This window comes from Sparus aurata, chromosome 1, assembly GCF_900880675.1.
Source record: "Sparus aurata chromosome 1, fSpaAur1.1, whole genome shotgun sequence".
Taxonomy (NCBI): domain Eukaryota; kingdom Metazoa; phylum Chordata; class Actinopteri; order Spariformes; family Sparidae; genus Sparus; species Sparus aurata.
Genome location: NC_044187.1, coordinates 15,761,378 through 15,789,358, shown reverse-complemented (window position 1 = coordinate 15,789,358; position 27,981 = coordinate 15,761,378). Strand labels below are relative to the sequence as shown.

General features: G+C 39.9%; 4 protein-coding genes across 10 annotated transcripts in view; 3 read left to right on the top strand and 1 right to left on the bottom strand.

The window, feature by feature from the left end:
- The first annotated feature begins 290 nt into the window (after positions 1-290).
- sgms2a (sphingomyelin synthase 2a) lies at positions 291-12,153 on the top strand. 2 transcript variants are annotated; one of them, XM_030422399.1, is made up of 6 exons: positions 291-526; positions 6,267-6,771; positions 7,463-7,580; positions 8,710-8,863; positions 9,496-9,662; positions 11,381-12,153. In XM_030422399.1, the coding sequence occupies exons 1-6, from the start codon at positions 349-351 to the stop codon at positions 11,564-11,566; spliced, it is 1,308 nt and encodes a 435-aa protein (XP_030278259.1). In that variant the 5' UTR covers positions 291-348; the 3' UTR covers positions 11,567-12,153. The 2 variants fall into 2 exon arrangements, with proteins under 2 accessions (XP_030278259.1, XP_030278349.1); XM_030422489.1 differs by having other exon boundaries at positions 426-522.
- Positions 12,154-13,483: 1,330 nt separating this feature from the next.
- On the top strand, positions 13,484-17,722 carry cyp2u1 (cytochrome P450, family 2, subfamily U, polypeptide 1). Its single transcript, XM_030431139.1, has 5 exons — positions 13,484-14,041; positions 15,250-15,900; positions 16,510-16,671; positions 16,834-17,001; positions 17,114-17,722. The coding sequence occupies exons 1-5, from the start codon at positions 13,603-13,605 to the stop codon at positions 17,293-17,295; spliced, it is 1,602 nt and encodes a 533-aa protein (XP_030286999.1). The 5' UTR covers positions 13,484-13,602; the 3' UTR covers positions 17,296-17,722.
- Positions 17,723-18,956: 1,234 nt separating this feature from the next.
- On the top strand, positions 18,957-22,798 carry hadh (hydroxyacyl-CoA dehydrogenase). The gene is made up of 8 exons (XM_030431227.1): positions 18,957-19,178; positions 20,584-20,712; positions 20,798-20,955; positions 21,219-21,345; positions 21,876-21,965; positions 22,050-22,122; positions 22,253-22,369; positions 22,496-22,798. The coding sequence occupies exons 1-8, from the start codon at positions 19,062-19,064 to the stop codon at positions 22,612-22,614; spliced, it is 930 nt and encodes a 309-aa protein (XP_030287087.1). The 5' UTR covers positions 18,957-19,061; the 3' UTR covers positions 22,615-22,798.
- Positions 22,799-24,836: 2,038 nt separating this feature from the next.
- Positions 24,837-27,981, bottom strand: part of lef1 (lymphoid enhancer-binding factor 1) — a 47,055-nt gene continuing 43,910 nt past the window's right edge. For all 6 annotated transcript variants that reach the window (XM_030431149.1, XM_030431159.1, XM_030431168.1 and 3 more), the window contains one exon: positions 24,837-26,459. In XM_030431149.1, the coding sequence (XP_030287009.1) occupies positions 26,380-26,459 (80 nt within the window). In that variant the 3' untranslated portion in view covers positions 24,837-26,379. The remainder of the gene's footprint in view (positions 26,460-27,981) is intronic.

Below are 27,981 nucleotides of genomic sequence, written 5' to 3'. Positions count from 1 at the left end.
AGAAAACTGTGTTCTGACTTAAGGCTAAATGAGCAAATCCATAAAAGGGTGGATTTGATTAATGTATTATTTAAAATGATACAATTTAAAAAAGAAAGAAAAAAACAAATAAAAAAATTATAAAATGAAGAATAAAATAAATCCACATTTATCTAAAAAAAAAAAAAAAAATCCAAAAAGTCTTCAGCTGGATATTTCAGAACACCTATTTTAAAATGAGCTGAGTTACAGGGCGATGCTTGTGCTGATTACAGGACAGCTCCTTGGAATTAAAGGGGATGCTCGGCAGCAGCAGGAGGAGGAGGAGGAGGATGAGGAGGATGAGGAGGCTGGGCATACGGAGGATGGATGGATGGAGCTGAGAATAGGCCGTACAGTGTGGGGCTTCGGGGAGGAGCGCTCTCTCAAAAGCGAGCGGCGGTGTCGTGTAATGTAGCAGTCCAGCCTGAGCAGAGCGAGCAGCAGCGTCAGGGATTCAAGGAATTGCAAGTGCAGGAAGAGGCACTAGGAGGCCCGAGGAAGGCAGGTAGGATGCTGTGAAACTGTCCGCGCAACATGTGTATCTGAATCCTCACCTTCGCATGACGTCGCGTTTTATCCCTTCAGATAAATGTGGCGTCAATGTGTGGTCCTTGCTGTGGATTTAATACTCCTGATGACATTCAACTTTTTCAGTCAGCCTTGCTTATAGATACAGAAATGCATGTGTTATGAATTCGAGTTGACAAAATCAGCGTTCGATTTGTGTATTGGCATGGATCCATGCAAAAAAAATAAATAAAAAAGTTTGATTCGGTTTGGCAGGAGCCAGAAGACTTGGTGTTTATGGTATGATGATGTCAGTTATACACATCATTATCAGGGTATTTATAGCATCACGTGTTGCACAGGGATACATGGGCAACTTGTCATATGATGCTCTAAATGCAAAACATCATTTCTGAATATACACAGATTACCTTGTACACAAACAGTGCTTGTCTTTTCCTCTTTAACTCCATTTTGAATAATTCAGTTTCTGTATTAGCTGTGACTGAAAACGAGAGGGCTTAATTACAGGAGATGTAATGACCTGTTGCCCCACCCAGCAGCCTCATATAAGGGAGATGGTGTTTAACAGTATATGTGTGTGTGGGGGGCCACTGTGCTACACCCCAAAAGTAAACTTCAAAACCGGCTGCGGCGCACACATCACATGTGACAGACTACTGCTGCCCTGTAATATATGGGAGGCGGAGGAGACACCCAGTCCTGAACCTCACATTACTGCCAGATCCACCCCACATGTGGTCGTGGTGCCTCGAAAAAGAAAGGAAAAGAAAAGAAGGGGTGGCCGGGCTTCATGTTCAGTGGGACCTTTTTTGGCTTGTGTGGCACAAAGCTGGCTGTCCTTGCTGGAAAAAAGAAATGATTTGTTCTGTCAACAAAGAATATTTGTTTTGGTGAACATATTCCCACAGTGAACTAACTAACTTCCACACGCGGGATCCAGCGCAGGAAGTGAACATGACTGTGGTGAAACCAAAGGTTCAAACATCTGCTCATACTCCTTCGTATCATGGCTTGTTTCCTGGTAAATGAATATGCAGGATTACTACTAATGATGACAATGCTGATGTTACTGTGACTAAGATCACACCATACGGTACCACATGTTTACTTCTCCTTCTTGGCATAGTATTGCCACCTATTACTGCTTCTACTTCTATTACTAATCAGTCGTAGAAATTAAATACTCAAGCGCCCTACTTAGGTACAAAGTTGACTTACTATATACGACTACTCCACCACAATTCCGAGGAAAGCACTGTCGCATTTACTGCAGTACATGTAGTCAACAGATAAGAATAAGACAGCTATACAAATAATGTATGATGAGCTCGTATAATATGATGCATTCTTACACAGTGAACTCATTTACAGTACACAGTGGTTAAAATTAGCCACCAACTGAACCAGATACAACAGTAAACGCTAGTCAGTGTAGATCTTACAGTCCTAACGTTGCACTCAAGGGCAATTTTACTTTTGTTACTTCAGCTACATTGTGCTCACAAATAGGCTACATACAAGGAACTTTTAACTGGTTATGAAACAGTCTCAATTTAACACTGATCATTTTCTATAATCTACATAAGCAAAAGAGACAATCAGCGAAAAAGATTGGCTATTTATGTATAATCAGATAGTTATTCTGAATGCATGTCAGTGGGTCCACTTCCCGCTTATCTGAGTTGGATAAGTAATAAAATTGCTGAGGATGACTTGAGGAGTCTCACAGCCTGAGGAAAGAAGCTGCTCTTTAATCTGGTGTTACAGTGCAACCACCAAAACAAAGACATTGAAAATGAAAGTTCCCTGTAGTAGCTTTAATTAACTTTCAAAGCACAGTTTTTAATCTAGTTTGATTACCTTTGCATGTTAGTTTTACAAGCTTTAACCCAAGTATGGTTAGGGTTAATCTGAACTAATAGTCAATAAAAAACTTAAAGGTTCATTTATTACACCAGGGTTGTAGAGTTAAATTATCACAACCTGAGTGAAAAAGCTGCTCTATTGTCTGGTGATATGGGAGCGGATACTTCTGTATCTTTTGCCAGACGGCAGCAGGGTGAATGACAAAGCCATCAAGGATATATTTCAAATTTTTTTTATATAGCACCAAACAGCAGCGAAGTGTTAAACAGACTTGTATCAGATACTTCAATTGCATACTCAGTGAGACTTTTAAACTACTTTGTGATTATCTGTAAACTAGGACCAAGAAATGGAGCACTTCTGAACATGCAGTTTAAAAGCTTGATTTACAGCATGTACATTTTTATAACAGTCGACTCCTCTCTTTACTGTAACCAGTTCCAAGAGGGCAGGGCCACCTCTCGGTGTGACTTATTTTTAACCATCCCTTTAATGAAGACAGTCTACATGATGTGAAGGAGAAAATGAGTGGACAGCAGTAGTAGCATGTTATTATGAAGGCCCGAAAATGGAGTCAAAGCCTTGGTAACCCTGGAGTAAAATACAGCCTTCAAGGCAACCGGGTGGCTTCTCTTGAAATAGCTTGAGCAAGCAGAGGCAGCCAAGTTATCCATTACAGCCCTGTGACCATGTGGAATAGGTTTTTCTGCCAGTTTTCCATCACCACCCATCCCTTTAGAGTGCATGGTGCTCCGGCTGGTGGGAAAACACTGTGTACTGTACACTAGGGAGGAGAGGAGCAATGGAAAACTAGTCTAATGGACACACTCTGCCGACCTCCAATGTGCAATACACATGTGCAGTCTCAGAGCAAACACTACAAAATAAACATCTCCCATGTGATTTGTACTGAACGGTACACAGATACAAACAAATATAGGATATTAAGACTACCAGATTTTTTTTTCTTTGAATGAAAAGTCTACCCCAACGCAAACTTATCTTTCATTTCCAAAACTTTTGGATAGTAAAGTCAGTATGGAGGCCATGCGTCAAAAAGTCTAAATCAAACTTTAAATCAAACACAAAAGAAGTTCATTGGCCATTCAAAGTTCAAAGTTTCTTGTTTTTTCATTGCAAGAAGAAGCAACCACAAAGAACAAAGACATCGACGTTCCTGCATGCAATATTGTCTCGAACCATATCAAATTATACCGTATGATAGGGTAACAGTATTTTCATCCTATCCTATCGGACTGATCCGTACCATAGCGTATTGTTCCTTACCTAAATCGTATCATATCCTTCAGCTTTGAGGACTTACTAGATATATTTGGGTCAATTAAGTTGTGCTGTAATGGTAATGTAGGGCAACAGCATGATTTATCTCTATGGAATTGGACTTGCATTTATATAGCGCTTTTCCAGTCTACTGACCACTCAAAGCGCTTTACAATACTTGCCACTTTCACCCATTCAGTATCTTGCTCAAGGAAACTTCGACATGCAAGGGGAGCTGGGATTTGAACCAGCAACCTTTCAATCACTAGACAACCCGCTCTCCCCTCTGAGCTACATCCACCTACAGCTTCTAGATGACACTGTCGTCACACTCTGTTTCTTGGATGTTAATCTAAAGAACAGACTTATTCAAATTCACAAGGTTCAACCGAGCTCTTAGATATTAGGGAATTATGTTGTATTCCAAAAACACAATTTCCCACACTCTCGATGTAGACACCAGCCACAGAGTTACTGACAGTCACTGACATAAGATCACAACCTGCCAGTATAACTAACCACAGAGCTGCAACATAATCCCACTAATAACAGAGGAGACATGGCAATGTAATTGGCTTATATTGTTTGTCTGCTCTTGTTGATCTTATTTGCCATCTTGGTAAGTATTAATATACCTTATGACCCCTGTAACGTCCTTAACGTCTGTCAGATTTTGTGTTCCGTAGCCATCCATCAGTTGCATAACACAGGGCCGAATCTTCTATGGGTTAGTCACAGGGCATTCTGCTATAAATCTTTCTCTACTGTAATAATATTTTCCCGAAAATTGATTCTGAGAAAACTGATACTTTCATCAGCCCTCCTGTGTCCAGCCACACTCTATTTCCATCCCATCTTTTTGTCCTCGTGCCAGGTTTTGCCTACAAGTAAACATGACATTCTGTATGTATCCCAGATGGCATTTATTATGAGGCATGCCGGGGCTGATTGCAGTATCCTCAAATCCATTAATGGAACTGTTAGAAGCCTTTTAGACATGAAAGAACGAAAATGGTCATTGTGCTGTCTCAAGTCATTAACTGAGAAGAGATCAACACTGTTGTTTTTCTTCTGGCTGTCATTATGAGTCGTTCACTTCAGCCCAACTATCCATCCACTATTTTATTATATATCAATAGTTTAGGTTGGTACAGTGTAGCCTAACTTAATTTAGCTCAGCTTATTTTACTTTAACTAATTCAAGTTGAGTTTAGCTTAGCTAATCTTTGCTTCACTTATCTTGGTTTAGTTTTATTTTGTATTGTTTTGTTGATAAAACAATCACCACAAGGTCACTTTAGTAGCTGGAATGTTCGATCGTGTCTCATGATCTTCTTCAGCAGATGGAGTTTCCCCAGTTGTCATTGACTTTTAATGACACCATTGACAAGACGTCCTTTCCCCAACCCTATCGCTTTAGTTTAGTTTATTTAACTTTAGCTCACCTTTTATTGAACTTCAGTTCAGGTTGATATAGCTTAGCTTAGCTTCTTACTTTTGTTTAGCTTAGCATAGCTTAGCTAATCTTTGTTTAGATTAGTTCTGTGTTATTTTGTTGACGAAAAACAATTTCATCACAAGCTTCTAATCTTATCTCATGATCTTCTTCAGCTAATTGAATTTGCCCAGTTGTCATTGACTTTTAGTGCCACCATTGACAAGACATCCTCAAACTGCTCAGAAAAAAAAGGGTTTTCTGCAAATTCCATGGCGACTAGGCGAACTCCACCCAGGATAGCTGCTAAATGATGCTGGTGGTCAGATTGCTTTTGCCAACTGCTGTTTTACAACTTTACAAAGTCAAGAAATAGCTTTCAATCTCAATATGTTTTGTTAAGTTTAATTTAGCTTAGTTACTTTTGCATTCCTAAAAGATTAGCAGGCAAATTCCTCTGCTGCAACAGATAATGTTTGACCATGAAAACTGCTGCGACCTTAGAGGCAGCATGTTGAGGACAAAATCATAAAACCAAAGCAGTGAGGCGGAACGAGTTTTGGAAGGCTTAAAATAAGGGTATAACTGAACGTCCAAACAGAAAACTGTCATGGTGGTTCTGTTGAATGTCCGGGGAAAGGAAAATATAACACACAGTGTTAACTTATACAACCACATCTAGAATAGCCGCCTGCTATAAACTCAGAAAGAGCTTTTCAGTCTAAAATGGACATTTCAGCCAGCGGGATCCAGAACCTTGCGTCAATAAAAGCTCCATCTCTTTCTTTGCTAATCCCGAGGATAAGGAGTGGAAACAAAAGTGAATGATAGTTCATCTCCTCCCTGTTTCTCATCATGGTGATTTGGCACTCTTAAGTAAGCAAGCAAGCAGAACCTGTTTACTTCTATCTTTCACAAATTATAATAGCATGCGTGTGCTTTCCAAACAAGTTCGTCACTTTCCAACCTTTTTTTCCCTCTCATTTTGTCTTGTGTTTATCTTGTGTCATTTATCCATCACCCCAATCTTCTTTTTACATCTGCTTCAGCCTCTTGTGCAGCTGTAACAAGTGATATTCCCCGGTGCAGGTGCAATTAATCTTTATTTTATCTTATCTCTATCTCATGGCAGCTAAAAAAGTCTCAACCCAGCGGAGTGGTGTCTGTGGATGGACTGTGCAGGCATCCATGGCATCACAGGAGCTTGTGGATGCAAGGGACTCTGCCACTCACAATCTGAACCCAGGCATGGAGGGTGCTGCTGCACCCAGCGGCGGTAAAACATGTCCTGTCCACACCCCGGGTGCAGAAGACACAAAGAGGGGCTTTCGGAAAGGCATAGGGAGGCATAACGACTACGTGAAGATCTCTGTGCCGGAGTCCAAGGTCAATCGTCTGCCCATGGAGTGGTGGAAGACCGTAATCGCCTTCTTCTACGCTGGTTTTAACTTGGTCCTGACCACAGTCGTCATCACCGTCGTCCATGAGAGGGTTCCGCCCAAAGAAAGCAGCCCACCTCTTCCTGATAAGTTTTTTGACTATGTCGACAGGGTCAAGTGGGCGTTTACAGTGACAGAGATCAATGGCATGGTGCTGCTGGTCATTTGGCTGATCCAGTTGTTCTTCTTCAGATACAAGTAAGAACCCATGATACACAAAGTTCTCTGTAGTTCTTATGCAAGGATAAGTCTGGAGATATTTTGTATTTTTGTGGTATCTATTGTTGCTATTGTGGAATCTACTTGGTAAATGTTAGGAAAAGATTGTGATTTGGCTCAAAACGCATTTTTTGGTCATCAAACGCTCAGTTTTGTCGCCACTAACAAGGCTGGAGATGTTCTGACCTCCTGTTAACAATAAACATGTTTTCTATTGCTACAAACATGGCTTGGAATTGTTCCGAAGATTCCTACAAAGCATCCAACAGTGCACCTCTTACAAATGTTGAAACGTAGTCCTAAACTGCAGAGGCCGTGCTTGGCCACCCTCTCGCCTGTAACTTCACCCCATCCCCTCCTCCTCCCAACATGAACGTCAGGTCAAAAACATATAATGTGCACTTGATGTGACTTGTTTTGTAGAAATGTCAAGATGGTATATTGCCAAATGTTAACGTATCACTGGTTTGCAGAAATGCTTTTTATCCTGGCAGCTGGGTTGTCATTTTAAAGTCTATCAATGCCTTCAGCGATGAAATTGTATTTCCTTCCCTTCTTCTGTGATGTAATGCAGTGGCATGTTGTAGTATTTATAAATAGCACTTCATATTTAAGAGATCAATACCTTTATGTAGCACTTAATTGCTGTTTTAATATTGTCCATTTGCAGATCAATAGCCAGCAGGCGGTTCTTTTTCCTCATCGGCACCCTGTACTTGTACCGCTGTGTCACGATGTACATCACCACCCTGCCTGTACCTGGCATGCATATGACATGTGCTCCGAAGGTGAGAAGCATGCCGAACATCAGAGCGGCGCATCAGCTGTCGTTGCTCAGCCGTGTACTCTCATGCACCCTCAGGGAGTCATTTTGCACAACCACGCAAGTGAGGCAGCAATAAAAAGAAAAGAAAAAGCCATTTTGACTTTTTACTGCCTCAGGACACCGACAGTATTGAGGTGCATCAGTCTGTTTGATCAAAAACGTGCTCCTGGCAGTTGTTTGCTTGGTTATGTGGTGCAAAAGAATCAGAAGTCGGACAGGGCTGTGGTTGATTTTGAAATATTTTGGGCTGTGCATGAAAAAACCTTTAAATGAAGCTAAGCGATCCTCGTGAACATTTACTCATAAGAAAATCATTTGTCCTCAGTCATTGTACTTGCAAGAAGTGAGTTGTCCGTAATTTCAGCAACAAGCACAAGAGCCTTAGATTAGATCAGGTGTAGCTGATGATACTGTTTAACTACCTTTGTTTCATTCACTACAATTTCCCTAAATCACCAGTTCAAATGATGTTGCCTAGAGTTGAAGAGCTCTACAGTTATCTTTGTTTACCTTATTCAGATTCACACCACTCTCACGAACAACTGTATGCAATCCTCAGTACAAAGCTATAAACTGTTGACCGGAACCACTTGGTCAGTCCAACGATCACAAAATCTGCATACCAGCACCATTTAAGCCAACAAATTCACATGTATTGTTGAATTTGTTTAATCCAAAGTCAAAAAAGAAAGTGTAAAAACAACACAGTTTTTCAAGTGTTATCTGCCGGACAATTGTTGTTCTAGCACAGTAAGGTCCTGCGTTCGTGTCATCGTCAAAAGGTTGCAAGTAAAGCAGCGGAGACTCCTAAATGTTGAACTAATCCTTAAAAAGTTTGGATAAGCAATTAGGCATTAGTATTCACCTATTGTTTGTTAGTGTTCATATTAACATTAGTGCTAGTATTTATGTATTTATCAAGCAAATATGCCAAATATTCTCTGGTTGCAGCTTCACAAATGTGAATATTTTTGCTGCTTTTCTTCATTTGACTTTTGAACTGTTGGTCAAACAAACCAAGCTATTTCTGTTATGTTGAGCATAAGGAACTTATTTTTGCCTCTATATCTACCCTTCCTCTTCTCTCACAGCTCCACGGAGACTCCCAGGCGAAGATCCAGCGAATCCTGCGACTGGTCTCGGGTGGGGGTCTGTCCATTACAAGCTCCCATCTCTTGTGTGGAGACTTCCTGTACAGTGGACACACCGTGATGCTCACTCTCACCTACCTGTTCATTAAGGAGTGTGAGTACTCGAAGCAGCACTTGTTTGCTTCCTCGTATGGAATAATTTATGTGAATGAATAATATATGGACACGCAGGCTTTCTAGGTACCCACAGGATGCAAATAAGTGACGTGTGTTGCCGCTATTAGGATTTACAGGATAACATTCAAACTATTTGTATTATCTGCATTATCTGCATATATGTTATATATCTTTTAAAGTTGTATGTTAATGGACATATGCCCAGTTTATTAGTCACGCCAAAGCAAAGCTAATGCAGTCTCATACAACAGACCTGCTGTAACTTGTGGTTTCATGACGGTTATAATGTTATAAACAGTTTTAGAGAGGTATTTATTCAACTTTATGGTCGTTTTGAAGACTGTAGTTTCAGGTGCTGTTGAGTTATGTTGTGTTATACTGACAGGTGTGTTTAATATTTTATCTGCAGTATCAGTAAAAGTAGACAAAAAATTTAAAAACAAGTCTCAGTATAACAATTCAGTAACAGTAGTCTTACTGTTCCTGGCAAATTACCCTAATATTATACAGACTGCCCTATTTTCACAGTGGAAACATGGTCGAACAGACCAAAAATAGATGTTGTCATAAATATTGCCAACACTCTGGTCTCTTCATCTCCCTCTCCAGACTCGCCGCGGTCATTTTGGTGGTACCATCTGATGTGCTGGCTGCTCAGCGCCGTGGGTGTGGTGTGCATCTTGGTGGCACACGAGCACTACAGCGTGGATGTGGTCGTGGCCTATTTCATCACCTCCCGCCTGTTCTGGTGGTACCACACCATGGCCAACTTACAGGTGTGAACACAGAGCCGAGCGCTGGGCGGCAGCTCCCTTCTCTTTGAAACCTTGTTAAACATTAATCATTATGCATGGAGGGCTTTACTGTTGGCTGCATCTTGTTCACAGTTTACATTTCTGTTTCAAAGAAGAGGTCTATAAATTACATGCAATTGTGTGTTTACAGAAAGTACAAGACATATTTTTATACTGTGTGTCATAATACTCTGGATGTCATGCCATATTTGGCTTTTCAACATGGTGAATTACCCCCTCTACTGGCCAAAGTGAAAAAGGCAACATACCAACCAAAGTTATTTTTTAAGATACATTTAGATATGAATGTATTTATTTAGAATTTGCCTTTTATTTTAATTCAAAACACACATAAGGCCTAGCCCACCCTATAATGGTGCAAAGTAAAAGTTTAAAATTGCATAAATGATTAAAAGTAGTAGTCAATGAGATACAAGAAAAAGTGAACAAATCATTAAAAACATAAGGCTCATAAAAGATATAAGATACAAAACCAATTCAATTAAAGCAGGTACAAACAGGAGCAGAGATACCAAGATAATGATGAATGTATCTTGTAAGGAGTTCCAGGTAATCTGGGCATAGAAACTAAAACCAGAACCAAATTCAGTAGGAATTCAAGGGGCTTTCAAGGGACATTTGACCAAGTTTGATATGGTCCAGAGGATCAATCTATCAAAGAGGTGATATAAGATGACACATTTTTAATATGAGCCTTTTAGATAAACATATACATATGCCACATGGTTAATATGTTTAATAAAAAAACAAACACAAGAACACATGGCTGCTGATTTCAATTTGAATATGATGTTGTTTTTTAGTTCCTCTATTCAAATCATTGTAGTTAAATAAAGAGGATGGTGATTTGATATCTTAGATTTGTGTATCGTTACCATTATGAAGGAAGCATCAAATATTGCATAACAAAAACAAGTATAGGAAATTCACTTTCTAAAAAAACTAATGAGCCACAAAACCAGGTAAATAAAAAAAAAAAAAACATCCTAAGGAATCAGCCTCTAATTCTTTAAATTTTTATTAAAAAGCATTTAAACTGATTAATTTGTTGAGTTTCAAGTCCTTCTGCCACGCAGTTCATGCCGAGTGTGAATGCACAATGCCCTCTTCCTCCCAAGTCTATCTCAAAACAGTTGAAACAGTTTTTGCTTGCTGCAATCATTCCTTCTGGTCATAATGCCTTTGAAGAAACTCACTCAGGACAACACGTTCAAAAAAATCTGTACCTTCACTGCTTCTTATCATGGAAACACTAGGGAAACAAAAAGAGGGAAATCAGAATAAAAAGACTAGTTCTGAAGATACCCACTTAAAGAAACCTCTTGATTTGTCTAGCTCAGACTGCCGAGGCCTCATAACTTGATGAACAGGTATGAACTGTTGGTGTGTGAGTATTGTTTTAAGACAGACCTGGAAAAATGCAAATGTGTGATATTGGTAAAAAAAAAAAAATGTATGTCACATTCCCAATACAATAACAGAGGTTTGCATTTGGCCCTTGTGTTACGACTAATAGAACTATCTGACATGCAATCACAACAAACTAAACTTTTAAATGACATAAACCTGTCACAACATGACAGAAAGAAGTGATGGTGTTGTGTGAAAAGAAATATAAAAGAAAAAACTTTTATGAGTACCGATATTATTCTAAATGTTAACTTCTATCTTCCTGACAGACTCTGAAATGCTCACCCAACAACTACCTCACCAACACTTGGTGGAACCCGTTGTTCAACTTCCTGGAGAGGAACGTCCAAACCGCGGTGCCGTGCTCTTACAGCTGGCCCATCACCTGGCCTCCTGCCTGCCTTAAGAACCCCTGCAAGAAGTACTCCATGGTGCAGAGCACACGAGAGGAGTGACCCTGATACCCAGCAGTGTTGCCTGATAATCCATTGAAGTGGTACTCTTTCAGTCAGTCTTGTCTGCTGGACAGGAACATAATGATACCAAATGCATAGCTATGAACAAAGTGTTTTCCGCAAAAATGTGTCAAGAAGGATAATCATTCTGTCTCTGTGTGTTCTTGTCGGTGTAATTTATTTATGAGATGAAGTCCTCTACAGCCGTCGTTGTTTTTGTAACTGATACTTGTATCAGCTTCTAGTGAATTTAATTCATGAACAGAGCGTTTGCTGCAGTGTTTGCAAGACTTGTTTTATTTTTAGATCTGCTCACATAACTCTTTCATACTGTATGTGTTGACGGGGTTTACCTCAATATGATATCAATGTGCTCAAGTCACAAGGTGCCTTAGTGTGTTTAACGTCAGAAAGTGTTCCAAAACTGCCATTATGACTCTCTGTTTATTTGTTTCTCTTCCTTTTCTATGAGTTTTTTTATTATTATTATTTGTATTAGTATTGCATTCATTTTAGTAGCCTCGAGGGTATGTCTCATAGCTGTAGTCTCATTATTGTAGCATTGTATTAAACTGTAACCAAATTAAGGCTTCAGTGTGTTTTTTTTGTTTAAATGAAATCATTAGTAACAGTCATCATTATGCTATAGTGCAGCTGGGTGTTTTATACATTATATATCTAATGGATCACTTCAACTTTTCAGATTTTTTTCTATTTCTCACAAGTCCCAACCAATACATTTTTTCTAAAACAATTTCTTTGACACAAGGAAATGTAAGGATTCTGAGGTGGAGGATGTGTCAGAGATTCTTGCTCAATAGCTTACAAAACCATCTATTGAGCCTCACATGAATGTCCATACACTTGGAATAATCATACAGATAATTGGCCTATATTTTTCAATAATATGTAATTAGCTGACTAGTTTGCCGTGAGGTGCTCATTTAGTGTATGGTTAGGTCAGCTTGCTCAAATGATTGCATAAGGAATCATGAGTAGACTGTCATCAATGTGGATATATGTATATAATGTTTTACAAATTTACCTTTGCAAAATTCATGCTAATGTGTTGCAGTTGCTACAAGCAGAAATTAACTGGTTTATTCATAGTAGGTATCATTAGAAACACCAACGGATAATAGAAAGTAAGAAAGGATTTAATGGCTAGTTATTTATTTCTTCATCATTGTACGATAGATCTTTTCTTTTTGCAGTTTCACTGTTTAATAATGCACATTGTACTCAGTTGATACCATTATTTTGCACTTATGTCATCATCTATGTGTGTAATTTGAAGTAGAGCCACAAACATATTTTATTTGTCGTCTTGTTTCACGTTTGTGTCACAGATTGTGCCTCATTTTTTTTTCATTTTATTAGAAGAATACACCAAAATCTCTGTTTAGGTGGAACATGTTTGTTTATTAGTTTGTTAGCAGTAGCCTATTTGTTCAATATCTAGCTGACCTAAGCCTCATTAAACTGTAATGTACAGTAAAACAGTTTGTGAGTGTGATTCATATCACTATAAATCTATGTTCTATATGATCCTGAACTGTCACATACAGAGAGCATACAATACAATGTGCAGTGAAATGTAGAAAAGAAACAAATGAGTTATGAAGATCAACAGAAAAAAATTATATTAAAATACAATATTATGTGTACATGTATAAATATTATCTGTATAAAATGTAATACATATATACATAAATAATGGGGTCATCCACATGAGAGTAAGGACAACCTAAAATAAAATCAATTACCTGCTTGCTGCTGTTCCATATGATTTAGCATTGTTGCTTTAAGACAATTTAAAGGGCCGTTCTCCTCGCTGTCAGAGTGCACCAATCACAGCAGGTCATAGGACCGTCAGCCAATAGGGAGCCAGTAACGGTGCTACGTTGACGCACGGCGTTCCATAACAACACAGGAAGAGCGTGAGTCCATCCGTTAAACATCAGTTAGAGGACTCGTGAACATGGGTTGATGGTGTCCACTCACTGGATGCACTTTATTTTCATATCTCTGACACTATGGTCATGTCGCTTTCATGGCTGGAGAACCTGATCAGCGCTGTACTCTCACAAGTAAACACTGTCACAGTAGCTTTGACAGTGTTCGTCACAGTGTATGTTTTAGTTAGTTTCTATCAGAAGCGGCGGGAGTTCGCTAATATTCCCCCGGGTCCGAAGCCGTGGCCGGTAGTCGGTAACTTCGGCGGCTTCCTCGTCCCCGCTTTCATCCGGAGGCGGTTCGGACAGCAGTCAGAGGACAGCCGCGATAAAAATCCTTTGGTCTCCCTGACAGAGCTAGCTAACGTGTATGGGAATGTTTACAGCCTTTTCGTAGGGAGTCAGCTGGTCGTTGTGCTTAATGGCTACGAAGTGGTCAGAGATGCTTTGTCAAACCATCGCAAGGTGTTCTCCGACAGACCAGACGTTCCCACCATCAACATCATGACCAAACGCAAAGGTAAGGTGCGTTCAAGGACAGTCTCTCACTCGAATTCCAACCTTAAAGCTAACCCAGATTGAGTAAACGTGAATCATGAAATTAACCAACACACTCAGTTGTCAGTTCATTAGCAAGGCTACACCAAGCTAATAGGAAAAGTCATGTAATAACTAAAAGTTTAAAAGTTTCACTAAGTTTTGTTTAAACTTTAGAGAGGTGTTGATTCTACTTTGTTGTCATTTTACAGGCTGTAGTTTGGCTTTTTTTTTGTTTTTGTTATTTAATTCGAAAATCAACAGATTAATCAACAGTTAAAAATGATCTTCGGCTGGACTTAAAAACACCTCTCAGTATGATCATAGCTATATTAAAGCAAAGCTTCACATTTCCCCTGGTTCATACTTATTATATACCATACAATGCTGCATGAATTCCTGGTTGCTGTGACCATATTGGCTGTAAGGTTGTATCAACACCTCTCTGATATTTTTAAAGTTTTAAGAAAAACCTGGACATTATAACATTCATGTATGCAGGATTTATCGCAGGACTGTTTTATCCGACTTCATCTGTTCTAATGGCATTGCGGAAGCACAGGAAACAACAGTTTAAACCAGCACCGGGCCTTCCTGCGGGCGTGACTGGAAAAATGAGCCAACCAGAAATAAAATGATTCCTTATATGGAGAAATAATGTGCAGGGGGGTAAACTTCAGATCTCATACTAAATACACCACATGTGAAATATTTGAAAAGGAAATGTGTAGTCACAGGAGTTGTAATAATGATAAGATTATACAAAACACATCAGTACATCAAACAAAGAGAAGGCATCAAATCCAATAAATCTCTCTCTGAAGCAATTTGTGATAAGTCAAAACTGGTCGGTGCTTTTTCCTTTTGTTTTTTCTCAGAATTGCCAGAACTAATAAAGGCTTTTTACTATCGTAGTTGTCTCGGCCCGAGTGTGCCTGTAGTAGGCACGCCATATCCTTCTTTTTCTCAGTCCTAAAGGTGTGCCTGATGCGTACACTGCCAGCTGAATGTACACATTAACTTGTCGAACAGCAATACAAGTAGCCCACTGACGAGTCTAACTGTGTATTAATGGATTTAATGCAGTTAAATGAGAGAAAAATGAAAACTGACTAAACTGACCTTGACCTAACTGCTCTCTCTGCTGACCTGAGCCATATGTCTCCTCTTTCTGATTGAACTGAATTTTAGGAATAGTCTTCGCACCTTATGGGCCAGTGTGGACAGTGCAGCGCACGTTCTGCCACACCAAACTCAGAAACGTCGGCCTGGGGAAGCTGAGCTTGGAGCCTTGCATCCAGCAGGGCCTGGCTATCATCAAAACAGAGCTGCTGCGGCTGAATGAGGAGTCTGGTGGCAGCGGTGTGGACCTGGCCCCGCTGATCAGCAACAGCGTGTCAAATGTCATCTGCTCACTGATCCTGGGTCAGCGCTTCCATCACGAAGACCACGAGTTCCGCACCATAGTGGACCTGATGGCACGCGGGTTGGAGATCTGCGTGAGCAGCCCTGCAGTCCTGATCAACATCTTTCCACAGCTTTACCACCTGCCTTACGGGGTGTTCAAGGAGTTACGGCAGGTTGAAAGGGACATCACAGTGTTTCTGAAGAGGATTATCGCAATGCATCAAGAGACATTAGATCCTGAGAAACCAAGGGATCTCACAGACATGTACTTGATAGAGATTTTGTCCCAGGAAGCTGATGGAAAGAAGGACAGCAGCTTTACAGAAGATTACCTCTTTTATATAATAGGAGATCTCTTCATCGCTGGCACTGACACCACTGCTAATTCAGTTTTATGGATTCTGCTGTACATGGTCTTACACCCTGATATTCAAGGTAAAAGTAGCAAAGGTCCATTCAGTTTGCTGCTGCTTAACTGTTCTTGTGAAAAAGAAATAGAAAACAACTAATGATAAGCACACGCTCGCCAATGTTCTGCAACTAGATAATTAACAAAAATTAACCTGCTTACTGTATTTGCATCAGTGATGCAATTCCAACACATATAAAAATGATATGATAATATAAAATTGTATAATTTGAATATACACATTTTTGTAGAGCTTCAAAATGTGTAGCTGAGATGTTGACGGGTTACATTTGTGTTGTAGAACTGAAAGCCAAATGTTTTTAGGCTTATATGAGCCACAGCCTTTTTTTTTTCTTTCATAAATTTGTGTGAAAAGGAATTGGGAATCACGCCGAAACCCACGGCTTGAATACTTCCTGGTTTTAGGACAAAAAAAATGTCTGTCTCGATCATGCATTTAATCACTTCTCCAACTGCTCCACAAGCACATGCTTATCACATCGAAACATGCATTTTACTACTGCTTTCTAGTGTGGGCAAAGTCCCACTTCTTTTCTGCTGGTTTGCTGAAGTAAGGAATTTATTTATCACGCAAGAATGATGCACTTACTTTCCCTGTAATGTTTTGATTTCAGACAAAGTCCAGACAGAGATCGATGAAGTGCTTGGCCCACATCGGGCCCCGTCTTACACTGATAAGGGAAGTTTGCGATTTACTGAAGCCACCATCATGGAGGTGCAGAGATTGACTACCGTTGTTCCTCTGGCTATCCCTCACATGGCCTCCGCGACAGCAGGTAAACTTTAACAACGCCTACGACCCCTCGTGTTTCACTTAATCTTCTGTTAATGCTCAACTAGTCAGTCTCTCTGAGTTTGTCAGACAATAATACAACTTGGGCATAAAAAAGATCTACACAGCTGTAAATGGTCGATTTCTGACAAATTTCCTTTTTCAGAGTTCAGAGGCTACACTATTCCCAAAGGAACTGTTGTTTTGCCCAACCTGTGGTCTGTCCATCGAGATCCCACTGTGTGGGACGACCCGGACAGTTTCAACCCAACACGCTTCCTGGACAGTGAGGGAAAGCTGCTCAGGAAGGAGTGCTTTATACCATTTGGAATAGGTATGCCGTCTCTGACTCATATGGGCTTAATAACTGAACCATTCATCTACATATTAATTTTAATCATCCGTTCTTGACCGGGCTCTAAAGATTCATCCTCTGTATCCTTCAGGGCACAGGAAGTGCATGGGGGAACAGCTGGCCAAGATGGAGTTGTTCCTGACTGTAACCAGCTTACTGCAGGCCTTCAAATTCAGACTCCCAGAGGGAACGCCTCCTCCTCCCCTGCACGGACGATTCGGCCTGACGCTGGCGCCCTTCCCATACACTGTGTGTGTAAGCCTTCGAAGATGAAGGGGAAGTGGAAAGACTTGGTTTGAACAGATTTCCTTTAAACCAACCTTGTGATGTCAAGGACCTTGCAAAAGGCAGAAGATGTGAGACGTATACAGTGTATATATATATACAGTAGTATATGTGGGCATTACGATCTGTACAGAGGACAACATCCTCTGTCCTTAGATCCCCGATTCAAGTGAGGAAAAACTACCCAGAAACAAAAAAACCTGAGCAATGATCCATAGACTTATGAAAATCCACTGATTTTTTTTTACTGTTGTGTGATGCATATAACTGATTTACAGAAACACACATATCTGTCTATATATTGCTCATCATAGTGGCATTAGAGAAAGAAAGATTTTAGTTTTCTGCCCAAGAAATTGGTAATATATTTCCTTACAGTTTTGGCAACATGTCAATAAAAAAACTTCAATTTTTTTACTGTTTTTGATGCTTTTGTGTTGATATTTTCGGATGGGAGAAGTTATAGATAGTAGATAATAGCAGCCTGTTATCAGAGCAGTGGAAGAAACAGTTGGTACAGTGCTAGAAATGTTGTTACTGACACAAACACACCTCATCCGTTTTACGGTATCTGTCAGCGAGAGTGAACATTATGTTAAACTACTGTTCTCGATCCCATCACATGTGCACCTTCAAATATCATCATTTTAACTGCTTCTTTATTCTGGAAGAACAAACTGATTCTAAATTGCACAAAAAATGACGAAGCCAAATGTTTAGTGTTCAGGTTTTTATTGAATAAGCACCACAGGCTCTGAAATTGCACATATTTTGTGTAGTTGAGAGTCACAATCAGCTGAAGGGAGGTGACTTACGATTGTGACATATGTCCTGTCTGAAAAAAAGTTGTATTGATTTTCAACCTTGTATCCGTCCTTTATACGTTATACTTGTCATCATGCTTTGTACAGGAAAAACTTTTTTTTTTTTTTAACCAATATTACATTTCACCATGGTTAAGTTTCTATTTATAGCTGTCAAATAAATGTAATGGGCAGAAAGCACAACATTAGAAAGTAGTGAAGTATGAGGTTGCAAAAAAATTTAGGTAATTAATTAAATCACTGTACATCAAAATTGCATTGAAGCACAGTAATTGCAATGTGTTCGGAAACATTCTACTTACTGCTGACAGCTTATTAAAATACAGAAGTCATTTATGAAATATCATACTACTCAAAATCATTATTAGGATATGGGTGCATATATGTGCATGGCTATGCAATAGAATTCAAATGAATTGTATCACATTATTTTTAGGGACTAATATTATTCACAAAACACAAAAAAATCCAGATATGTCACAGAACAAGCTATCAAGTAAAGAAACAACAAATTCCCGAATATTCCTAACTCATTTTGAGTAGTGATAGAAGCCCTTACTGAAAGCAAAGATGTAACTTAAATGTACTTAGTTACTTTCCACCACTCTGTTACAGATTAAGTACCAACATCAGCTCCATCTTGACCAGATGCAACAGAATAACATGAATGAAATGTTATTTAACTTGCACATGCATAAATACTTGACTTTTAACATGTAAAATAACGTTTGCCGACACTCTGACAATAATATTGCACATTTCTATCAGTAGTGCAGGACCTTATGTTGCATGAAGTGTTTATATCACTATGTGTGTGAAAGGTCATACAAGTGCCTGCCTGGTCACGTGACAGCCGACCTTCCTCCTACTTTTCATGTGTTGTACCCGAGTCTGTCTCAGTCCTGAAGACCTGCAGGAGCTTCACACATCATGGCTTTCTTCACCCACCAGGTCTGCAGAGGCTTCTCGTCCTCGGCTGTGAGGAATGTCGTCATTAAGCACGTCACGGTGATCGGAGGAGGACAGATGGGTGCAGGAATAGCTCAGGTGAGAGACAACACGTCCCTGCTCTCCTGGTTAGCCGAGTGGCTAGCCAGTTAGCTTCCCTTTTAGCTAGCCAGCTGTCATGCAGCAAGTCAGGCCGTGTGCTTCAAAACTACAAACACTTTATTCCTCCTGCTGTTTGCGCACCCGTCAGAGTAAATGTCGCTGGTTTTATGTGTGTTAAATGAAGATAACAAGTGTCTAAGTGTTTCATGTCGTGTTAGCATACAACATTAAAGCACGTCGTTGCCTTTAAAGCTCATAGTTTCTCTGTTGGTGACTGTCTGTCTTGTCTCACAGCACAGTCACACATTGGCTAACTAAGAAATATTAAACCTGTCATTCATTAAGCACAGTTGTTTCTTTGTGACGTGACATAACGAGACAATGATCCAACTCTTGATGACTGCAGTTGTTGCAGTACTAACGTCAGCCACTGGGTGTCGCTGTCCATCGTACAAACTCCAATTGTTGATTTGTGTGTGTTGAGCTGTGTCCCATTTCTACACCACAAACTCGGTGTGAACAGTCTCACAGGTTACAAGGTGCTCTGCTGTTTCTGCAGCTCTTACATAAATACAAATGTCGATTATTAATAATCGATTGATTACTTTATTAATCGATTACTTGTGTAAGTCTGTAAAATGCCAAAGAATGTGTCAGTGAGGTAATTATCAACTTTTTCTAAGCTAAAATCTGATAATTTTGACTTTTTCTTTTCTTTAAAAAGTAATAGGCTTTTTCAGAAGCGCCCTGATCACACCACTGAGCATCTGGGGTTTAACGTCCTTGCTCAAGGGCTCCTCCACACTGGCTATTACTTCCCCCCACCCAGATTTATGACAACTCTCCGGTCATAACCTAGCCCCTTTATCCTACAGAGGCGAGAAGTTTTGATAATCAACAACTAATCGTTTCATATTTACAGCTCTACTCGTAACTGTGTTTCACTAATCTTTGTACAATACTTTCTTTTGTTCCAGCTGTCTCACCACCTCTTGCCAGGTGTTTTTTCCTCCACTTCCTTATGTGAATTAGACACATTTATATGCCTTAATAGATTTAAGGCTATTATAATGAGTGTAGTGAAAGAGACATGTTGTTGTTCTTCTTCTTCTTGAGAAGCCACTGTGTCAGAATACCTATTCTTCAGTTGTATTGTGATATCTTTTTGTATCTTGATATATGTTGCCTTTTTCTATGTTGTGATTTTGTACGGCTGCCAGGTCTCTCTTGCGAAATAGATCTTGATCTTTACTGATACTTCCTCCTCTTGAGCCTGTTAAGATAGAAGCCACTATGATATCAGGTTAAGGTGGAACAGTATCACCTTAAATGCTCCCACGTCAGCATTACTGAAACTGACGCCTGTGTATCGAGCCAACTTGAATTGATTTCTTCCCTAAAGGTTGCTGCATCAACTGGCCACTCTGTGACGCTGGTGGACACGAATGATGACATCCTTAAAAAGACTGTCAAAGGAATTGAAGGGAGCCTCAAAAGAGTGGTCAAGAAGAAGTACGCCGATAAACCAGAGGTGAAACACAGTAGATCACTGGATTAAATTAAAAAGAGTGAATTGTGTGTCATTAATTGGGGATATTCTGTTTGGCTCGTTCCAGGCCGGTGAAGAGTTCATCCAGAAAGTCCTGAAGAACGTTTCGACCTCCACAGACGCCGTTTCTGTCGTTCAGGGCTCCGATCTGGTGATTGAGGCCATCGTGGAAAATCTGAAAATCAAACAGGATCTCTTCAGTCAGCTTGACAAGGCGGCACCAGCGTAAGAACCCGTTTCTGTTTAATTCATACATTACAAGCGTGGATCAGTGTAGCAAAGGTTTTTTTAGCAACCAGAGGCTACAGCTGATAGTGGTTGTGTTACGTCTTCTTGTCTCGGAGGAAGGAGAGGACACATATCACCATTCAGCGGTTTTCCTAAAGTTCAGTAAAATGGAAAGTTCTTAAGTGACGCATTATGAATTCTACTATGAGTCACCGTCCACGTTATGCATCACATCTGTTTGTCTGCACGCTGTGTTTTAGACACACCATCTTCGCCAGCAACACATCCTCCCTGCCCATCTCTGACATCGCCAGCTCCACCAACAGGCTGGACAGATTCGGTGGCCTTCACTTCTTCAACCCAGTCCCAATGATGAAGCTTGTAGAGGTATAGAAAAAAGAAAAGATTTGATTTCAAATGTAAATAATTAGAAAAAAATATCTTGTCTGTTTTTGTACCGATTGAACAAACAAGATCAGATCTGTCCGTATAACTTTAAAGTTATCAGTAAAGTTAGCAGGCTAGCTAAGATCGTGATGTCTTCATATATACAGATAGACAGAGTGGTATTAAACTCATTCAACTCCTGTTAATAAAGTCATAAGTGTATTTCTCAGGAAGATGGCTCTCAGATACAGAGGTCACCACCTACAAGCTTTTAACGCATTACCTGGACTACATTATCCAGTAGTGCACATGAGTGAGTTATAGAATATACTGATTTGATTTGTCTGATTTAATAGTCCAGGCCAGGTTTCTTTCCCTTTCAGCTTTTATGAGGAAGGAGACATACTGAGAATTGAGTTATGCTCCGACAACAACATGTAATAAAGTCTCTCAGGCTGCTGTGATGTACACAGTTAGGCGTGAAAACACTTGATTAGAGTCAGAGTTGCTCAGGTATTCATCCTCCACAGGTCATTGGAACCTCAGCAACAAGCCAAGAGACTTTTGATTCCCTTCTGAACTTCAGCAAAACGCTCGGGAAGACACCAGTGTCCTGCAAGGTAAGATTTCATTTTGGAGTGGAAATTGTAGTGGTGATGTATTTCACAGCCTCACTCAGCAGCATCCAACGTGTCTTTATTCAGGATACACCGGGATTCATTGTCAACCGCCTCTTAGTTCCTTACTTACTGGAGTCTATCCGGTTGCATGAGAGAGGTATGTATACCATTATTACAACCAGTAAAGAAAAGTGTCCATAGCAATGTGTCTTCATCATTTTCCAGTCTTTGATTCACTTCTGGAGATTCTCATGGTTACAGTTTTGTTTTCCCGTTGTCTTCCTCAGGTCACGGATCCAAAGAGGACATTGACATTGCCATGAAACTTGGTGCAGGTTATCCCATGGGACCCTTTGAGCTGGCAGACTATGTGGGACTAGACACCACAAAGTTCATTATTGACGGTGAGGGAAACTTTTTGGAACCATAACATGTGGATATTACCTTTTTAATTTAAAAGTGTGACAGCCTCTGATAATATGAAGCTGAATTGATAATATTTTATCAATAATATTCTATTACTATTGCAGGTTGGAGCCAAATGGAGCCCAACAACCCTCTGTTTGCCCAGAGTCCGATGCTAAACAAGTTGGTCGAGGAGGGCAAACTGGGCAAAAAGTCAGGAGAAGGATTCTACAAGTACAAGTGATTTAGATTTAAACCAGACGTGCAGATAAAAGCCATCAACAAGGACTGATAGGATATAGAACAAGTGCCTTCTCCATTAAAGGTCGACTTTTGTCTGTCCGTCCATTCTTAGAAGAACTTCCGCAGGAGTAATTAATCTGTGTGATCATGTATGAAGAGATCCAATAAAATAATTTTCTCTAATACTTTGTGCCTGTTCTCATACTTGGAGTTCACATGTTGACTGATTTGCAGATACACATAAAGAACAGGGCGACATTTACTGTGGTAGAAGAACATCACTGTTAAGTTATCACTGTTAAATCTTTCATTAGACTTCTTGTTATTATAATATTTACCTGAGGCGTTTCCCTCGGTTTGAATTGAGCATGCCAGACAAGTCTGTGCCACAGAAAGTAAACTTTTAAACTTAACTTTCACTGTTACTGTCAGTTTAACACATTGTGTGTAAGGTTTAAGAGATGTGTTGAATGCACTTCCTTCCTCAGAAAACATTTGTAAAAGACAACTGTTTTAATGTTTTGAAATTACAGTGTTTAAATCCGTATCTGCCTTCCAAAGTACAGAATACTGTGTTGTGACATTGTGCCTTGAACTCTGACCCTCTGTCACAGACTGCTCTGTGAAATTTGAGGTAAAAATAAACTGTATCCAATTTAAAAGGTCTAAGTGAGCCGTCTTCTGGCTGGGCTATCTTGGTGCCTCAGTTGATGAGACAAACCTGCTGCTGTGCAGACGATTGTGGGCCAGGAAAGCATGTATCATGCAAAATGTGACCGGATGTAGCAGGGAATCCTTCTAATTTTGGTATACTGCATTTCACATAAAATGTATTTGGACACAGAATGCATGTTTACTAGCTAGCAATCATTTTCTCCCCTGCCTTTGCTGGTGCATTGCGTCTCATCTTGAGACATGACCTCCACCTGGTGGTTCAGTTGAAGCCAATAAGAGCTTTAGCTGCGACCCAACAAGTAAACAAAAGCCAGGGAAATGGAAGGAGGGGATTTTGTACTTACAAGACTTTTACTTTGACAGATATCCATCTGATTGGATTAAGTCAGACTGACATATGAGCCTTGGAATACATTTTTGCTTAGACAGGACTGAGATTTCCTCCCATTACTTACATTGAGAGGGGTTAAAACAGGTTACAGCTACCAAACTACGTTTCAATGTTGATAAAGCCACCAGACTTTAATAATTATAATTATAAACCTATCCCAAAAAGTTCCCTTGCAGACTTATTTTAAGTCACCTAAAGAATACTCCATTGTCAATAACTTGTTTGGCATTTTTGCCTCACAAGGAAATTTGTATTATCTTTTTACAAATTGATTACTGTATTTTAAATCACGTGATTTTCTCTAGAATCGGTGAATGTGTAAATATTGCTCATTTCAATATTGACAGTGAATGGCAAACATTCAAGTGAACTAACAACAAGCGTCTTTATGATGCTTTAGATTCTACTAAACCTTTCCATTTACTTTGTATGTGACTCTGCTATTGTTCCATCCATGTTTAAGGTGAATTGTGTTGAGTTTTATCCAATTCAAGATTAAGAATTTGGGTTGAGGATCAGGTTGTTTGTTAGAGAGACGTGATTTTTAGTGGTTAATAAAGAATACTGACTTGAAAGCAACAGAACGAAACATCGGTCAGATCTTTTACGCACCCTTTACAAACTCAGGGATTGATTCGCCCCGCCACTTGGTTTCTGTTAACCCACCGTGAACACACGATGGCGCTGTTCCACTTTAAATCAGGACATTTATGAGACAAGCTTCATGTCTTATGTCTATAAATAGAAGTCTTTGATCTCGGCTCTTTCATCAAAAAATGTTGTTTACTCCAAAAAATTCAATTGTTACCTGAAGTGTGAGTGTGAGTGTGTGTGTGCGTGCGTGCACACCTGACAAATTCTGTTCTGAGACACCAAAAAAAAAAAAAAAAAAAAAGATGGATCTCACCCTTGAAATCAACTTATTACCCAAATGAAATGTTTTTTAAACTGGATCATGTCGGTTTCTCTTTTCATTATCGTTGCAATAACACTGTTTAGCTGTAGCCTCGAGCTTTGTCTGCTTTTGGAGTTTTAATTTCTTGATTTAAAAAAAAAAAAAAAAAGAAGCTTTTTGAAGTTTCAACAAAGACTTAAAAAAAACCAACACATTACATCCAGTGTGTTCTACCTGCTTAAAAACCTCCAAGGACGACACAGACTGTTACATCTGGCACTTCTAGCTCCGGTCTTTTTCCCACCACACGAGTGATCAAATGAGCCAATGGTGCCTTTTTATTTTTCTTACAAAAAAAACAAAACAAAACAAAAAACATGTCGAAACAGTTTCAAATTTGACCACTTGGGAAGCAAAATGCTAAACCAAGATGACAGTGACCCAAAACATGATAATAATAATAATAATAAAAAAAAGAGAGGAATTCATCAAGTAATACTAAAATAGAGCATTAAAATCAAAATGTTACAGAGATGTTTGCATGGAATAAACAACATGGCTAAAGACCACACTATTAGCTACCAGAGAGAAAAGACAAAGGTCCATTGCAATAAAAGAAAGACTGCCAAGTGCTGGGGTAAATATATATATCTGCTTCATTTGTCATGTTTTAGAACAATAAAATATAGGCCTCTGAGCTATCACTCTCGCCTTTGTCCTAATGTTGCCTGCAAAAATACCAAGAAAATTGACATATCCTGACAGTTTTAAAAAGTACACATACTGAGCATTATTTTACATCTGAGCAAGACTCGAGGTCACTATTTGTTACAAATAGTTATCAAAAGAAGCCTTAAGTTTCAATTTTTCTGCAAGACGCTTCAACAAGAAAAATGGCTTTCCTGTGTCCAAAGCTTATTTTCATATATACCACTATATAAAAAAAAAAACAACCAATATTTAAAAAAACAAAACAAAAGAATCACTAAAATATACACCGAGAAATCGAAACGAGGGTTCAAGATACAAAAAAAAAAAAAAAAAGCATTCAAAATAAAAACTCAGTTTAAAAAAATGAAAAAGCAAATCAAAAAACGTTGATCCTTTTTTGCACCAACTGGTCAGCGACGAACTAAAGATGGCGTCTTGAGGACGTTTTTTTTTTTTCTTAGACAAGATGAGATCCCTCCGTCTTCCTTAGTGCAGTCTAAAAAGAGGTGTTTGGTCGATCGGGCGAAACCCCAAATGGTCTCAAAAAATCCAGGGAGAGAAAGAGAGAGAGAGAGAGAGATGGACAGGGGAGAAGGTGTTGAGGGGTCGAATGTCGGCCTAATGAACTATACAAAGCAACCGAGGTGACAAATAAATTACAGTGACATAGAAACAGGTGTTTGGTGCGGTGGAGAAGTTTGTGCTGCTGTTTTCTTTTGATGTTTTTTTTTTTTCTCAGTGCAGTGCCTTGGATTGCAGTAAAGCTGATTGTTAAAAGGAAACTGACAGAAACACGGACGTCTAATTGATGTATTTTTCGGTGAGAGAACGTGGTTTGCGTGAGGGTGCTCCGACTAAATCGTGATTGTCTTGTTCAGTTCAGTGTCTCTACAGCAGGCGCCTTCAGGAAGGGAGTAGAGTCAAACAGTGAAGTGGTGGTGGTGGTGGTGGTGGTGGCGGCATGTGACTGTGTTGGAAAGTAGAGTAGGGGTGTGTGTGGGGTTGGGAGGGATTTGGGGTAGGTGGAGGGGAGGGGAGGGGTCCTCTGAGAAGTGGAGGCTTCAGTTTGGAGATTTTAAGGGTCTTCATGGAATCTAACAGGCCTCCATCTCTAGCAGAGGGCCCGTAGCTGCTGCCTTCGCTTTGCATGTGGAGAAGTTGCTACGTTTTCCTCCTGAAGAAGAAAAAAAAAAACAAAGGAAACAAGACATTAATCATAGTCGATTTTTCAGATATCTGTACTTTCTAGTCTTTACTTGTTCAAAAACAGGCATGCCGCCTCCCCGACGTCACAAGACTGATTTCAACCAATGGGTGCGCATCATGCACGGCAGACGAAACGAGACAAAACAACGTTCACAAGATGGAAACGGACAGCGAGTGAGACTCGAAAAGGGAGACGGGGATGTTATTGTCTCGTATCTGAAAGACCCTGCAGCCCTCTACCTGTAATTTCTCATTTTCCTAATTCTATGCTGTGCTCAGCCTGCTTTACCAACCCACAGAGTATTTGACGATCTTATTTCTGCTGCGTTCACGAACAGCTTGGACAAAACCTACTGATTCTACCTCTAATTTAAAAGGTGCACTATGTAGTTTTTGGAAAAGCAGTTCAGAAAACTCAGAAAGGTAATGTTTACAATACTGATGTGGTAATAATACAAACTCAGGAATGTATATTATTTCCATAACTGAATAAATAAGCCTTTCCTCAGAGGAAACCAAGATTCCCAGAACTTTGTTTGAAGCTACAAAAGGTGGCAGGGTCCGCGAAACATAAACGAAGTAAAGCAGAATTAATTGTGTCGCCCTTTAAGGTCAGTTTGTTTATTGAGTTTATTCAGCCATGAAAGTGACGAGAGCTTGTTTGTCTAGTCTCAATGAAGATCTTTCTCTCCCGATTCATATGTCTCCCCAAAAAAACGACATAGTGCACCTTTAATTAGTCTTTGAATTATATCATATGTGAATATATATGAATCGGCCTGTAGAAATGTCTTTTAGAGGGATATTTTTACTTTCATACTTTGAGTACACGAATCAGTTCTTCTACTTGACTTTTACTCTAACTGCACTTCTACTCAAGTAAAGAATGTGTGTACTTTTGCCATCTCTTGGGAAAAAATAAATAAATAAAAGAGAACAACCCCAGGAACATACGCTCAAACACAGGTCACATTCACAACAAATTAACCAAACCCAGACATATCAAGATGACTCAGAATGACTCGAGAGTGTCTCACCACGCAAGCACGCCTCCCCGGCTCAGGGAGGGACGAGCAACCTGTCATTACATCTACAAAATGAATCATTGCTCTTGTCTCCGCAGTGTTACAGCTGATTGAATGAAAAGCCTTTGCGGCAGCGTCGAGCGCAGCGCTGAACTACAGAGGGGGTTATAGGTCAGTGACAGGATGTGGGCCGGGCTGGCTTTGATCTACTCCAACATGGGGGTTGCCGTGACCCAGCTGGCAGCGCTGCGCTCCTCTCTGCCCTCCCCTGACTGACTCATTCCTCCTCTTGCGCTCTCGAGGCGAGCACCCAATTGTGCAGCTTCTGGTTGACATTTTAGGCCGGTGCTGCAGGTGGGCGTCGGGAAAACAGGACGAGGAAATACTCCCCGCACAAGGAGGAATCGCCAACGTTGACCCAGCTGGTTGAAACTAGCAGAGTTCGTGGGTTCATGTTGGTAATTA

Coding starts and splice junctions, on each gene's coding strand:
- sgms2a (XM_030422399.1), top strand. CDS start 349: ATGGATGGAGCTGAGAATAGGCCGTACAGTGTGGGGCTTCGGGGAGGA. Junction 527..6,266: donor AGGAGGCCCGAGGAAGGCAG/GTAGGATGCTGT, acceptor ATCTCATGGCAG/CTAAAAAAGTCTCAACCCAG. Junction 7,581..8,709: donor ATATGACATGTGCTCCGAAG/GTGAGAAGCATG, acceptor CTTCTCTCACAG/CTCCACGGAGACTCCCAGGC.
- cyp2u1 (XM_030431139.1), top strand. CDS start 13,603: ATGGTCATGTCGCTTTCATGGCTGGAGAACCTGATCAGCGCTGTACTC. Junction 16,672..16,833: donor CATGGCCTCCGCGACAGCAG/GTAAACTTTAAC, acceptor TTCCTTTTTCAG/AGTTCAGAGGCTACACTATT. Junction 17,002..17,113: donor CTTTATACCATTTGGAATAG/GTATGCCGTCTC, acceptor TGTATCCTTCAG/GGCACAGGAAGTGCATGGGG.
- hadh (XM_030431227.1), top strand. CDS start 19,062: ATGGCTTTCTTCACCCACCAGGTCTGCAGAGGCTTCTCGTCCTCGGCT. Junction 19,179..20,583: donor TGGGTGCAGGAATAGCTCAG/GTGAGAGACAAC, acceptor TCTTCCCTAAAG/GTTGCTGCATCAACTGGCCA. Junction 22,123..22,252: donor TATCCGGTTGCATGAGAGAG/GTATGTATACCA, acceptor TGTCTTCCTCAG/GTCACGGATCCAAAGAGGAC.